Source organism: Myotis nattereri, assembly GCF_964212035.1.
Source record: "Myotis nattereri genome assembly, chromosome: 6".
NCBI classification, from domain to species: Eukaryota; Metazoa; Chordata; class Mammalia; order Chiroptera; family Vespertilionidae; genus Myotis; species Myotis nattereri.
The window spans coordinates 15,803,751-15,815,672 of NC_138081.1; the positions used below are offsets into that span (position 1 = coordinate 15,803,751).

At 51.8% G+C, this 11,922-nt stretch overlaps 1 protein-coding gene across 1 annotated transcript; it reads right to left on the minus strand.

Annotated features, from left to right (window-relative positions):
* Window positions 1-2,439: 2,439 nt before the first annotated feature.
* GTPBP2 (GTP binding protein 2) lies at window positions 2,440-11,013 on the minus strand. Its single transcript, XM_081093934.1, has 12 exons — window positions 10,823-11,013; window positions 8,647-8,673; window positions 8,191-8,375; window positions 7,687-7,795; window positions 7,295-7,492; window positions 6,824-6,998; window positions 6,439-6,658; window positions 5,895-6,030; window positions 5,701-5,759; window positions 4,901-5,072; window positions 4,140-4,304; window positions 2,440-3,915 (listed from the first exon to the last, which is right to left on the minus strand). Exons 1-12 carry the CDS (start codon window positions 11,006-11,008, stop codon window positions 3,739-3,741), a joined length of 1,809 nt encoding a protein of 602 aa, XP_080950060.1. The 5' UTR covers window positions 11,009-11,013; the 3' UTR covers window positions 2,440-3,738.
* Window positions 11,014-11,922: the final 909 nt, after the last annotated feature.

Below are 11,922 nucleotides of genomic sequence, written 5' to 3' on the forward strand. Positions count from 1 at the left end.
AGGAGTACCCTAATTAAGTTAGTAACAATGTACCTACTTATGTAGCTTAAGTTTAAAGAATTTGGCTCTCAAAAGAAATTTCAATCGTTGTACTGTTGATATTTGGCTCTGTTGACTACTGAGTTTGCCGACCACTGTGCTAACCTAAGAACTCTCTGAAGTCACTTGAGACATGTGCTCCTACTTGTCCACAGTGGTGTTAAGCCAGCCGTGGGCAAACTACGGCCCGCGGATCCGGCCCGTTTGAAATGAATAAAACTAAAAAAAAAAAAAAAGACCGTACCCTTTTACGTAATGATGTTTACTTTGAATTTATATTAGTTCACACAAACACTCCATCCATGCTTTTGTTCTGGCCCTCCGGTCCAGTTTAAGAGCCCACTGTGGCCCTCGAGTCAAAAAGTTTGCCCACCCGTGTTAAGCCCACGCAGGGTTTTGCCCTGGCTGGGTAGCTCGGTTAGTAGTGGTCGCTAACCGGTGGTCCATGGACCACTGGTGGTCTGTGAGGTCCCAAAGGTTGGTGACCACTGGGTTAGAGCGTTGTCCCAATACACCAAGGTTGTGGTTTGATCCCGTCAGGGCACATTCAATGAATGTATCTTAAGTGGAACAACAAAAAGATGTTTTATTCCTCTCTCTAAAAATCAGTAAAATTAAAAAATCAACCCATGCAGGGATCTCAGAAGTGATAATCCTCATAGCAGCTTAGCCCTCCTACTACCTAATGTCCTTGCGCCCTAGCAACATGCTCCAGCAACAGGGGACTCTGACTTTTATGCTGGCAGCTGGAAATCAGCTTGTTGGTGGGTCGATACCCTCCCAAGTGCCTCCTGGTAGTGTGATTAACCTGTCATTTGTTTGATGTACATTATTTCTTTACTTTGCTTATTAAGAGATATTGTATGCTACTGGCTTTTGAAATCATAACACCCACAGCGAACCTGTGCTAAATAAGTAGCTGGCAAAAACAAAAGTCAATTTCTGAGCATAACTTTGTTGTCTCCCAAAAACAAAAACATTTTTTTGTGTGCCAAATATAACCTTTCCGTATAGCTCAGCAATTGTACAGTTGGAAGCAAACCTTCTCTTAGTTCCCAACACGGGAAGGTCTTCAACGGTAAGGCTTCTTCGTGACAAGTGAAACCAGTGAGCAAAAAAAGCAGCTGAGCTTGAGAGGTAGGGAAGCTATCACTTTAATACCCTGGAGACAGAATGCCCCTGGGGACCTCAGGCCACGTTTATCATTAAATTTCATTTTCCAAGGTCGGTGCTCAAAATGCAGTCCCTGCTTTTTGTAGTTGATTTTAACGTTGAGCCCTATTTCTCTACCCATAGACTGTGATAATCAGGTACTCTGAACACAGAAACAGGAAGGTACTAAAGTTTGGCAAGGTGGCCCTCAAAGCTCCAAGGAGCCAGTTTAGGCTCCATAAACCTCACTTCAGGCTATTTTGCATTGCTAGGTAAAGCATGAGGAACAGATTACCATGTCTCTAAATTCTACTCTTCATTAAGTAGCTGGCATACTAATCTCTGACACAGTAGTGAGTTCCTTACCATTAGCAAGTGGCCAATTCTTTAAACCCTAGTGCCGGGGAGCACAATCACACTCCTCCCGTCTTTCGTCAAAAGTGCTGGGAGCGCTATTGCGCTCCTCCTGCAGTGTCACTATTACATGCTAGTAGTTCGCTCTTTATTGACAGATGGCACCTAAGTGCAGATTACTTATGATGCTGAATGTTTGTAGTTCTAAAATTGACCACTAGCATTTATCTGCCTAATTTTTTACAGGTACTATGATTTTATGAAGGTTACTCAGATTTTGTAGCCCTGAAGCTTTGAAATGGTGTCCAATTCTAAGTCTGCTTTTATTAGTGATGATGATATTGCTAAATATGTCAATTCTTGCTGTGAAGATGATTTTGTGGAAGATATTGGAGAAGGGTGTCCCTCTATTTTAACATTACATGTTTTGTTCAAATTTTTTTTCTACTAGTATTTTATAATACCATCAGCAAACAATATATGTCAAAGATGAAAACAAATGTAGTAAAGGTTTCCTTAAGTTTTTGAATATGTAACTTCATTTACTTGCGATCATAATTTTTTTCCTAACCTGCTGTAAAATCAGCAGAAATGCCTGGGCAATTTTAGCACACTTCCTAGGATATTGGTTGGCACTCAAAGGGTTTAAGTATGAGGTGGTTACCTATCTCAGCTCAAAAGACAGCAGTTTCGCTTTCTATTCTGCTCACTCAAAGAACTATGCAAAACAGCTCAGAATACTTGATCACAATACTGGAACACTGATCGCAGGTGGGAGAGAGGAAAGGGAGAATGGTGAATGAGGTATTCGATGAGCTCTTTCCCCGTTCAGGGTTCAGCAGTGTTGGGGTTTCACTTGTCTCTAATCCCAGAGAGGAATCTAGTTCTGGAAGTTGAACCTGTGTTTAATAAGCACAGTGTGTTCAATAAAACATTTTTATTCTGTACAATATATATATATGTGTGTGTGTATTTAAATATATATATGTATGTACATATATATATATATACGCAAAGAAACTTCAACCAACAAATCCCTGAGTCCATGGGAACCCAGGACACTAACAAAGGGAAAGGAGGGAGTCCATGTCCTAAAGAGTAGGAAATATGGCAACAACTTTCCCTTCTCTCCAGGTTCCCAGCAACAGAGGGAAAGGGATAGTCACTGCAAATTACTAAAACAAGAGGACTTATGTAGGAGCGGGAAGCAGGGTGGGGGTGGTGGAACGGGAGCTGTGGGTCAGTGTGGGAAAGTAAAACATACGGCTTGCTCCAGCATTAAAACCAACAGGTCACTCCTGGCCGGATAGCTCAGTTGGTTAGAGCACTGTCCTGATATGCCAAGGTTTCTGGTTTGATGCCCAGTCAGGGCATATACAATAAATGCATATATGAGTGAAACAACAAATCAATGTTTCTCTCTTCCCTTCCTTTCTAAAACCAATTGAAAAAAAACACACAAAAAACCAACAGATCACTGCAGAAGAGGGGACAAAACTGATTGACATGCAGCTGACCTTTGGTATACCAAGCCTTAGCTTGGCAGCCCCACGCCTGGGCCAGCTCAACAAGTAGCACCTGTGGGGCCTATGAGAAGAGAAACGGGGGAAATGGCCCTTGAGTGAAGAAGGGAAGGGCCATAAAGCTGAGGAATAGGCTGCATGTCTCAGCACAGGATGGAACATTGCCATTCACTGTCCCTGTGCCATTTCTTCAGACCCTAGGCCACCAGATGGCCAGGAGCCTGAGTAGATGTCTTCTGTCCACAGTCAGGTAGAGATGGGCAACTTACATGGTCTTCAGAAGAGGTATAGAAAAAGGAGTGTTTTCGAGGACCACTCCCAGTTGTGACAATTCCTGAAGTGCAGGGACCACACCGGTGAATCATGCCCAGTCCTGACAGTGGGGCCAAGGTGGCAGCGGTCAGCTCCCTCCGGAGACAGTCATGGGGTTTCCAGGGTGGATGAGCCAACGAGATGGACACACAGCTGCTGAGCACTGCCCTGAATTCTCCTGTCTTCTCCCTCAGGGCTTTCCCTCCCTGGCCACACCAAGCTTGGCACCTTTCCAGCATGGTGGCAGGGAGCACCCCTCTCCCTAGCCTATTAACACACAGAGCCGCCAACAGGGGGCAGCGTGGCCAGAGGCATCTTATATTGTAGGGACAGCAATAGAGCTGTGCCTGCTTGGAGTTCAGAAGCCCACGTTGGCCTGGGCTTCTCCCGCTGCAATGGCTTGCACATCTGTGACATGGCCGATGCCCTTGGTGACACCCTCCCGGAACAGCAGCTTGGCGCCCACCTTCAGGTACTCTGGGTGTTTCAGGAAGCGGAAACGTACCACTGCCTTCTCCCCTGTCCGCAGCTTGTCCTGCAGCAGATATGCGGTCACTGGCCCTGGTAATGCCTCGGGTCCCATTCTCTACCAGCCTGGGTTCTCCACCCTCTGGGGCCTATCAGGCATCTACCCACTCTAAATGGGTCTTTGCCCCTTTTGTGGGACCAGGGAGTTCTCTATGAGTCTGGGGCCAGGCCTTTTGGAAGGAGAATTCTGACTTTTCCCTGGAAAAATGTGCACAGCTGGGTCCCTCTCACCTTGGCATGGATCTTTTCCACCACTGCCGTCTGGCGGACATTGCCCACGTGTACTGTCACTTGGAAGCCTCGCCGGAAGGTGGTGGCATGGAACAGTAGGACTATTTCTGCCTCGAACACTGAGCAGATGGTGGGGTTCATCTCGGGGCTCACCATCACCATGCCCTGGGGAGGACAGCCCCAGACCTCATGTCAGTCTCTCACCCTGACAGCTCCCTGTTTCCTCTTCCTCTAGGACAGTGGTTCTCAACCTTCCTAATGCCGCGACCCTTTAATACAGTTCCTCATGTTGTGGTGACCCCCAATTGCATTGTTACAAACTGAACATAATTAAAACATAGTGATTAACCACAAAAACAGTAATTATATATGTGTTTTCCAATGGTCTTAGGCAACCCCTGTGAAAGGGTCGTTCGACCCCCAAAGGGGTCGCAACCCACAGGTTGAGAACCGCTGCTCTAGGACTTCAAACACAAGACCTCAGAAGGCAATATCCAAAGCTCTCCTCTTAGGAGGAACCCTCCTTACCTACCTCCCAGGTCCTCTAACCCTTCTAATGATTTGTATTTCTAGGGTCCTGGACACTTGGGTTGGACCGCAGTGATTCACAATTAGTGATCTGTGCTTTATGAGTATTCTAACCCTTTTCAAACACAGAGTCTGTGTAACCAGCTTCCTGGGGGAGAGACCATGTTCTCTCTGAGTTCCCCTAACACAGGTGCTCCCCTGTGTCCCCTCTCCAACCCACCCTCCCACCTCACCTTTCGAAGGAGCGCACGGTCAAAGTCCCCGAGGGCCAGTGTGGCAGCCTGACCAGCTCGCAGTACACGACAGGCAGAGCGGTTGCGCTGGATGCTGCATACTCTCAGCTCCAGGAAGCAGCCATCGTCCGTGGGGCCCACCACCAGCTGGTCGCCCTCACGGCAAATCCCACTGCAGCCCAGAGGGCGGATGGCACAGCGTCAGCCCAGGCTCCCTTACTTACTTCGCTGCTAGGGTCACTCAGAGCATTCTTTCCCCTCTATGGGGGGTCCCTCAGGAGGGGAAAAGAGACCCTAAATTCTGACTTAGGGAAAAAATCCTAACTTGGAGATAGAGGAGATGGCTGCTTGCCCCAGTTCAGAGTTCAGATTCTGCAGGGTAGTACCAGGAAAGGCAGTGACGACTGGCAGAGGTGTGACACTGAACATCTGATCCTGAAAGAGCAAGGCAGCCCCTTGGGTTTCATCCTCTGCTTTGCAAAGTCTTAAGGGCCCTCTCATTTCCCTACTTGAAAATGAGGTCAGCTGAATACACTCTAGTTTTCTTCCTGGAGCCCAAGACCCACACTTCTCCCTCAGGGGCCTGGAGATGCCCTGTAAAGCAGCAATACTGTTTCTTCCCTCACAAGCCACTGGACTAGCTTTCTCCAGCTCTTCTGATGGTGAAAGCCTAATCTGAAGATAAGCACAACTTTCAGCTAAGCTCTGTTCAAGTCCAGGGTCTCCTTTGGACCATGATGTCTTCTAGTGTCTGGGCATGTGAGGGCTGAGTGGGGTGGGCAGCAAGCAAGGAAATTCACCTGGAAAGTGTCCCTCCAACAACTGTCCCCACCTCTGGTACTGTGTAGATTTCATCCACCTGAAGCCAAAGAAAATTCTATCAATGGCCTGTGCAGGTGCAAAATCTCTAAGTCTCTTAAGCAGACTCGGGGCTTCGCCAGAATTAGTCCTTCCTAGTTCCCTGGCTCACTGCCTGTTTGGGTGGACAATTTACCTGAAACTCTGTCAGCTGCTGCATGAGTTCCTCCTGCTCTTTGCTGTTGGTGAGCGGTGGCAGGATGTTCAGAAAGACTTTGAGCAGGTCCAAACTCTCTCCAGACACACTGGACAGGGTGAAGATAGGGGTGACGCTGTAGAGGGAGGCATGAGATAGACAGATGAGGAAAGTTCTAACAGGAGGCAGAGGCTAGAGCCCATTCATGGAAAGGTGAGCTTGTATCAGGGTGGCTAGGCCCCTCCTGATAACCTTCCCAGGAGCTTCAGGCCCTCTCTCTGTGAACCAGCCAAGGACCTATCCAGAGCCCAGGGGGGTTGGTGAATGCCTGTCACAGCACTTTGTCTCCAGGGTCCCAGGCATCAGCAAAGCTCCAGGCTGGCTTGGGGAAAGGGTCGGCTCTTTAGCAAAGACACCCTCCCACACTCCAACCTGCAAACCACAGAACTGAGCCCGACTGGTTTGGTCCCGAGGTGGGACATGCTGTTCCCAGGCCGGCGGCAGCCTTCCTGTGGATCAGGGCTCTGGAGTGAGGAAGGCTTACTTGGGCGACTGGGCAAACTGCTGGGCAGCGGTGACGGCATCATCCTCGGAGATGACCAGCATGGGGACTTTGTGGCAGCCGGGCTGCTTCAGGACCCGCTCTAGCTGGCGTACTGTCCTCTCCACTGTGGTCTTGGCGCACAGGTCCACCTTGCTGACCACGATGAAGAAGGGCACTTTCAGGGCCAGGGCCAGTCCCAGATGTTCCCTTGTTGTGCCGGCTGCCTCAGAGAAGGAAGGCAGGAGTCAGGAGAGAAGAGTGCGGATATGGGAGGGAGGAGAGGGAACAAGAGAAAAGTTCATCTGGCTCCCAGGTTGGAGGAGACCCAGGGTAGGAGAAAGTCAGCACCCCCTTCCAGCCACATCCCTGCCCCAATGCCTCGTACCAATCCCAGTGTTAGCACTAACGAGGAGCAGGGCACAGTCAGGGCAGTAAGAGGTGAGGCCAAAGATGGTGGTGTGTAGGTACTTGTGGTGGCCGGCCAGGTCGATGAAGGTGATCATCTTGGAGCTGCTCTCACAGATCTCTTCTGCCGTCCGTGAGTCACTGTAATTCACCACCTGGCCCAGAGCCCAGGGCTCTCAGTGCCCCTGCCAGCCTCCCCAACCCTTTCAGGGTTGCCAGGACCTAAACCAGTCCCTGGGTGACCCTGCCTCTTAACCCTGAGCCCCATTTCTGATTGAATTCAGTTGATTCCCCATGGGTTTTCTAAGGAGGACAGAGCTTGTGCACTGCCCTCAGGGCTTTATCTACTCTACTCCAAAAAGTCTCCACACACTCCCTCAGACTCTGTCCCTCCCCACTACCCGCCCATCCTCACAGTCTGGCCCCACTGGGTCCCGCTGACTGCATGCACCTCTCCCTTGCTGTTAAAGCCCAGGATCTCGAAGCTGATGCTGGAGGTCCGGCCAGACTGAATCTCATGCAGGTGGCGGAACAGGTTGAGCCGAGCCCGGCCCCGGCCATTGTCCAGCTCTCCTTGGGTCAGGACTCCAAGCAGAGTTGACTTCCCCGAGTCCACATTCCCCAGGACAGCCACACGAAGGTCCAGAAACTGTGGATGAATTGTCAGAGGTAAGGGCTCCAATCCCCTCTCTCTCTCTACTGAAGGTTGGGTCAAGGGCAGTGCTGCTCCCTGGGAACCAAATGATGAACTGGATACCCCTAGGGTCACAGGCCCGGAGACAGCCTGCCACCACAGGGTCCTCAGGGGGCACGGGCGTGAAAGGCAGGGAAAAGTGTGCTCACCTGCTGGTTGTCAGGGACCTTTCGTACCAGCACCTCTGTGATCTTTCGGGGCATGTCGCTATCATAATCCACCTCGCGCTCGCGGAGAACAGTGATGTCCGCCCCGACCCTATCACAGCAAGGCCGAAGCTGCCACATCGCGCCTGTATCCCCCACCCCCAGCCTTCCCTCCTGGCCCTGGGCCAATGGCCTTCCCACACGTCCCAGAGAGCTCCCAACGCGTTACTTTCTCTCCTACCACCCTCCACTCTATCCCATATCCCATATCCACGTGTTCAAGATCCCTTTAAACAAACACGTAAACAAGTCTTAAGTCAAAAAGCAAAAAAGCCTAGGTTCCAATGTGGAGGAGCTCAGAACTAGCCCTCCCCACTTCAGCCCTTTGTCAAGAGAAGGCGGCAAGAGGAAAGTATCTTCTTGGCCCTAAGGCCCTAGGCGACTGGATGCGCTTGGGTTCTCCCCAGAGTTAGGGAGGCGAGAGCTGCGGGGGGAGGGGAAGCATACTTCTCTGCCATCCGGTGCAGGGTCTTGAGGGAGGCCCGCATCTCCTCCTCAGCCAGCCCCACCAGCAGCCCATTGTCCTCCACCCCAATCTGGTAGACGGCCTCACCACGGCCCTCCTGGAGCCGCCACTTCATCTGTGTCACCAGGTGCTCAAAGCGGTACTGGGATGGGTTCACCAGCTTCAGCTTAGGGCAGGCGAGGGATCATGAGAAGGTGAAGTCAGAGATGCTCCTCCAAAACCCACATGCTCACCACCTGTCCTGCTGTAAGGACCAGGACCTTCCCTTCCCACTTCCCCCCTCTAACAGAGAGTCCCCCCCAATAAAATGAGGTACAGAGCCCTTACCCTGAACCACATCCCTAAATTACTATAGATCATGAAGTTGGAAGGATCTCAGAGAAATCGCCATCCCATGCCAGCAAGGACAACCTGCACCTCCCCAGCCTAAGACTCACTTTATATTCGATGTTTCCATCTTCAGCCTGAAAAGAAACAGAAAGCGGTTACCAAATATGGTCCAGACCCAACCGCTACTTCCCCGATTCCTGATGGCGCCCAGGCAACAGCTAACTTGAGAGAGCAGGAAGCCCCAGTGGCAAAGGTCATTGGCAGACAAGCCCTCTACCCAGCCCCAATGTGACTTCTCCCAAGAAAAGGCCTCTAAGAACAATCACCCATCTAAGCCAGGAACAGAACCCTGAGTCCCTCCTTGCTTTGGTCACTGGCAGCATGTTCTTCCTAGAGCAGCGGTTCTCATCCTGTGGGTTGCGACCCCTTTGGCGGTCAAACGACCCTTTCACAGGGGTCGCCTAAGACCATCCTGCATATCAGATATTTACATTACGATTCATAACAGTAGCAACATGACAGTTATGAAGTAGCAACGAAAATAATTTTATGGTTGGGTCACAACATGAGGAACTGTGTTTAAAGGGCCAGAAGCTTGAGAACCACTGTCCTAGAGGCAAGATCACTCCTTCCTTCTCTTCAGGCCCTCAGACTGCCGTCCCCAGAAATCTATGTCTCCGCTGTGTCTGGGCTGTTGAGGCCATTCTCTGCCACTGGTCGGGGAGACACCATTTCCTTCTTCCCCACCCTTCTCAGCTGATGTCATCAGGAGTAAGAGAATGCAAGAGGTTCTGGACCAGGGCCAATGACTGCACTCAGCACTGGTCATTACAAGCTCAATGAGAGAGGAGCTGAAATAAGAGAGGGATAGGGCTCCAAAGTTGGGGCTGAAGAGAAGAAACTCAGAAAATATAATTAAGGGGACAGACTCACCGTGGCTTTTATCTCCTACCCCCTAACCCAGGGGTGGGGAACCTTTTTTCTGCCAAGGGCCATTTGGATATTTATAGCATCATTCGAGGGCCATACAAAATTAACAACTTAAAAATTAGCCTGCTGTATTTGGTCAAACAATTAACTCACCCCCAATGCCTTGGCAGGACCAGACCAAATGATTTCTCTGGCCTCATACGGCCCGTGAGCTGGACGCTCCCCACACCTGCCCTAAATCTTATGTCTAAGCTGAGGTGGAATCCTGAGTCCACTCGTCTCCTCTACCTCTTCCCTATATAAGTGACCCAACAGAAGTATCCTATTGCCTGAGCCTTCCCCTCTCAGGTGCAAAAGGATATGAGATTTGCTGGTTCTGCCTGTCTTGCATTTCTGCACTCCTCCTCATTGGCGATTTCTCTTTCTCCCTTTCTGTCATCATTCCATCTCCTCAAGGCCCTCTGACTCCAGGCTCTAATAGGCCTTCACCTATCATCTCTATTTCATGGAGTATAAGGGAGATCTTTACTCATCAACAAAGGCCTTCCTTTTTACCATTTTGATGGAGATGAAAAGTTAGAATGAATGGCTTCAGAAAAGTGGTACAAGGATGATCCAAAGTGTGGCCCCAGGACCAGCTGCAGTAGAACCACCCAGGAACTTGTAAATGCAGATTATCAGGCCCACCTGACCTACTGAGTCAGGAACTCTACTGTGCTAAAGTTTGATAACCACTGCTTTAGGCTCTTCTTCTGGGTCCTTCTTTGCTAAGATGGACAAAGTAGCATTATTCTCTGCCTTAAGGTGTAGATGAAGCAGGTATGTAGAGGCTGCCTTCACATCCTCCTAGGACAGGCAAAGGGCAGGATTACCTGACTGACTGTTCTGGGGTGTGTGTGTGTGTGTGTGTACTCAGGGATAAGGACAGAACATACTGCTCTTTTCCCCGGTACTCGCCTCCTCCCCATGGAACAAGTGTAGAAAACTCTGCCTCTCCATCCCAGGACTAGTCTCCCTGCTCGTAGTGCAGCACAGGCATGAACCTGGGCATCCATTCTGATCACCCCAGGGGATGGGAGTGGGATCTCCCTCCCCCACTTCTCCTCCTGGCATTACCTAGATCAGAATAGGGGGATCCTCCTCCCCACTCCTCTCCGGGGTCCTGATCCCGGAGGAGAGGGCCAGTCTCTCTATCCCTCCTTCCAGGGGTCCTGGGACCGGAAGGAGGGGTTCTACTCTCCCCAGGGGTCCTGACACCGGAAGGGGGTGTCAAGTCTCTCCGTCCCGCCTTCCCGGAGTCCCGGGACCGGAAGAAGTGGTTTCTTCTCAACCCGCCACTTCTCAGGTGCTCACCTCGGGGGGCAGATACGGGGGGTTGTTGGCTTTGCTCCCTCTGTTCTTTCCGTTCTTCTTCTTCCCCTTCGGGCCCCCGCAGCCGCTGCTGCCCCCGGCGCCCCTAGCCTTGAGGGTTCCGCCCATGGCCGGGCCCCCTCCGGGCCGGCAGCAGCCGCCGAACAGCTCCGATACCCGCGAGTCCATTCGCCGCCGCCGCCAGCCCCCCGCCCGGCCCCTCCCCCCCGCCACTACCGCCGCCGCCGCCCCTACTGCCACCGCCGCGTCGGGCCAGCCAGAGGAGAGCGGGGTGGGGCCCTGCCCAGGCCACGCCCCCACCCGTCTCCGGCTCTAGGCGCGTCAGAAACAGCCGCGGTGCACCACGGGATATCGAGTCCTCAAGCCCGAGAGCTTCCTCCAAAGAGGTCGCCGCCGTCCTACAACTCCCAGGAAGCATCGCGGCGCAGGGGCCGCAGGTGGCTTCGGGGCGTAGACCAGGAGCGCGCCTTTGCTCGCAAAGGTCTAAGGGAGCTGTAGTCGGTTCCCAGTCTCCGCGCTCTGAACGGGTCTTTATCTAAGAAGGCCTTGGGGTGGGGGGTCAGCGGAGGGCTTACTTCGGAATCCAGCTTGGAGGACACTCTTGGGTGTGGCCCCTTAGCGCGGTCCCAGGCAACAGGTTTTAGACCTGGAGAGTTGCAGATGCACGGCGACCGGTCCCTCCAGCCTGCTGGCTCCGCCCCACCTCTGTTTCTTCCCCGATGGTCGGCGTGCCGTCGGGGTGAGTCAGGGCGAATGCCAGGGCGGAGGCGGGTGATGGTTAGCCTAATTATGGCTGTTATTGTTACGATGATTATGCCGCCTTTACACAGCAGTCACTGCTTTATTACCGGCTGGCACCCTCCGGGGGCTGGTTTTAGCAGCCCAAGACACCGCGGTAGCGCCAACAGGAGGCCCGAACCCATAAACCAGCCTTGCTGCCCGAGGGTTACAAGGATGCCCGCCGCGAGTATTGCTCCTCCTTCTTGTTTTGAAGCAGAACCAATCGTGGAGAACCGAGTTTAGTTTTAAAACATTCAGGGCTATAGGAGGGGCGGGCTCGGGTTACCTCGACCACATCGAGG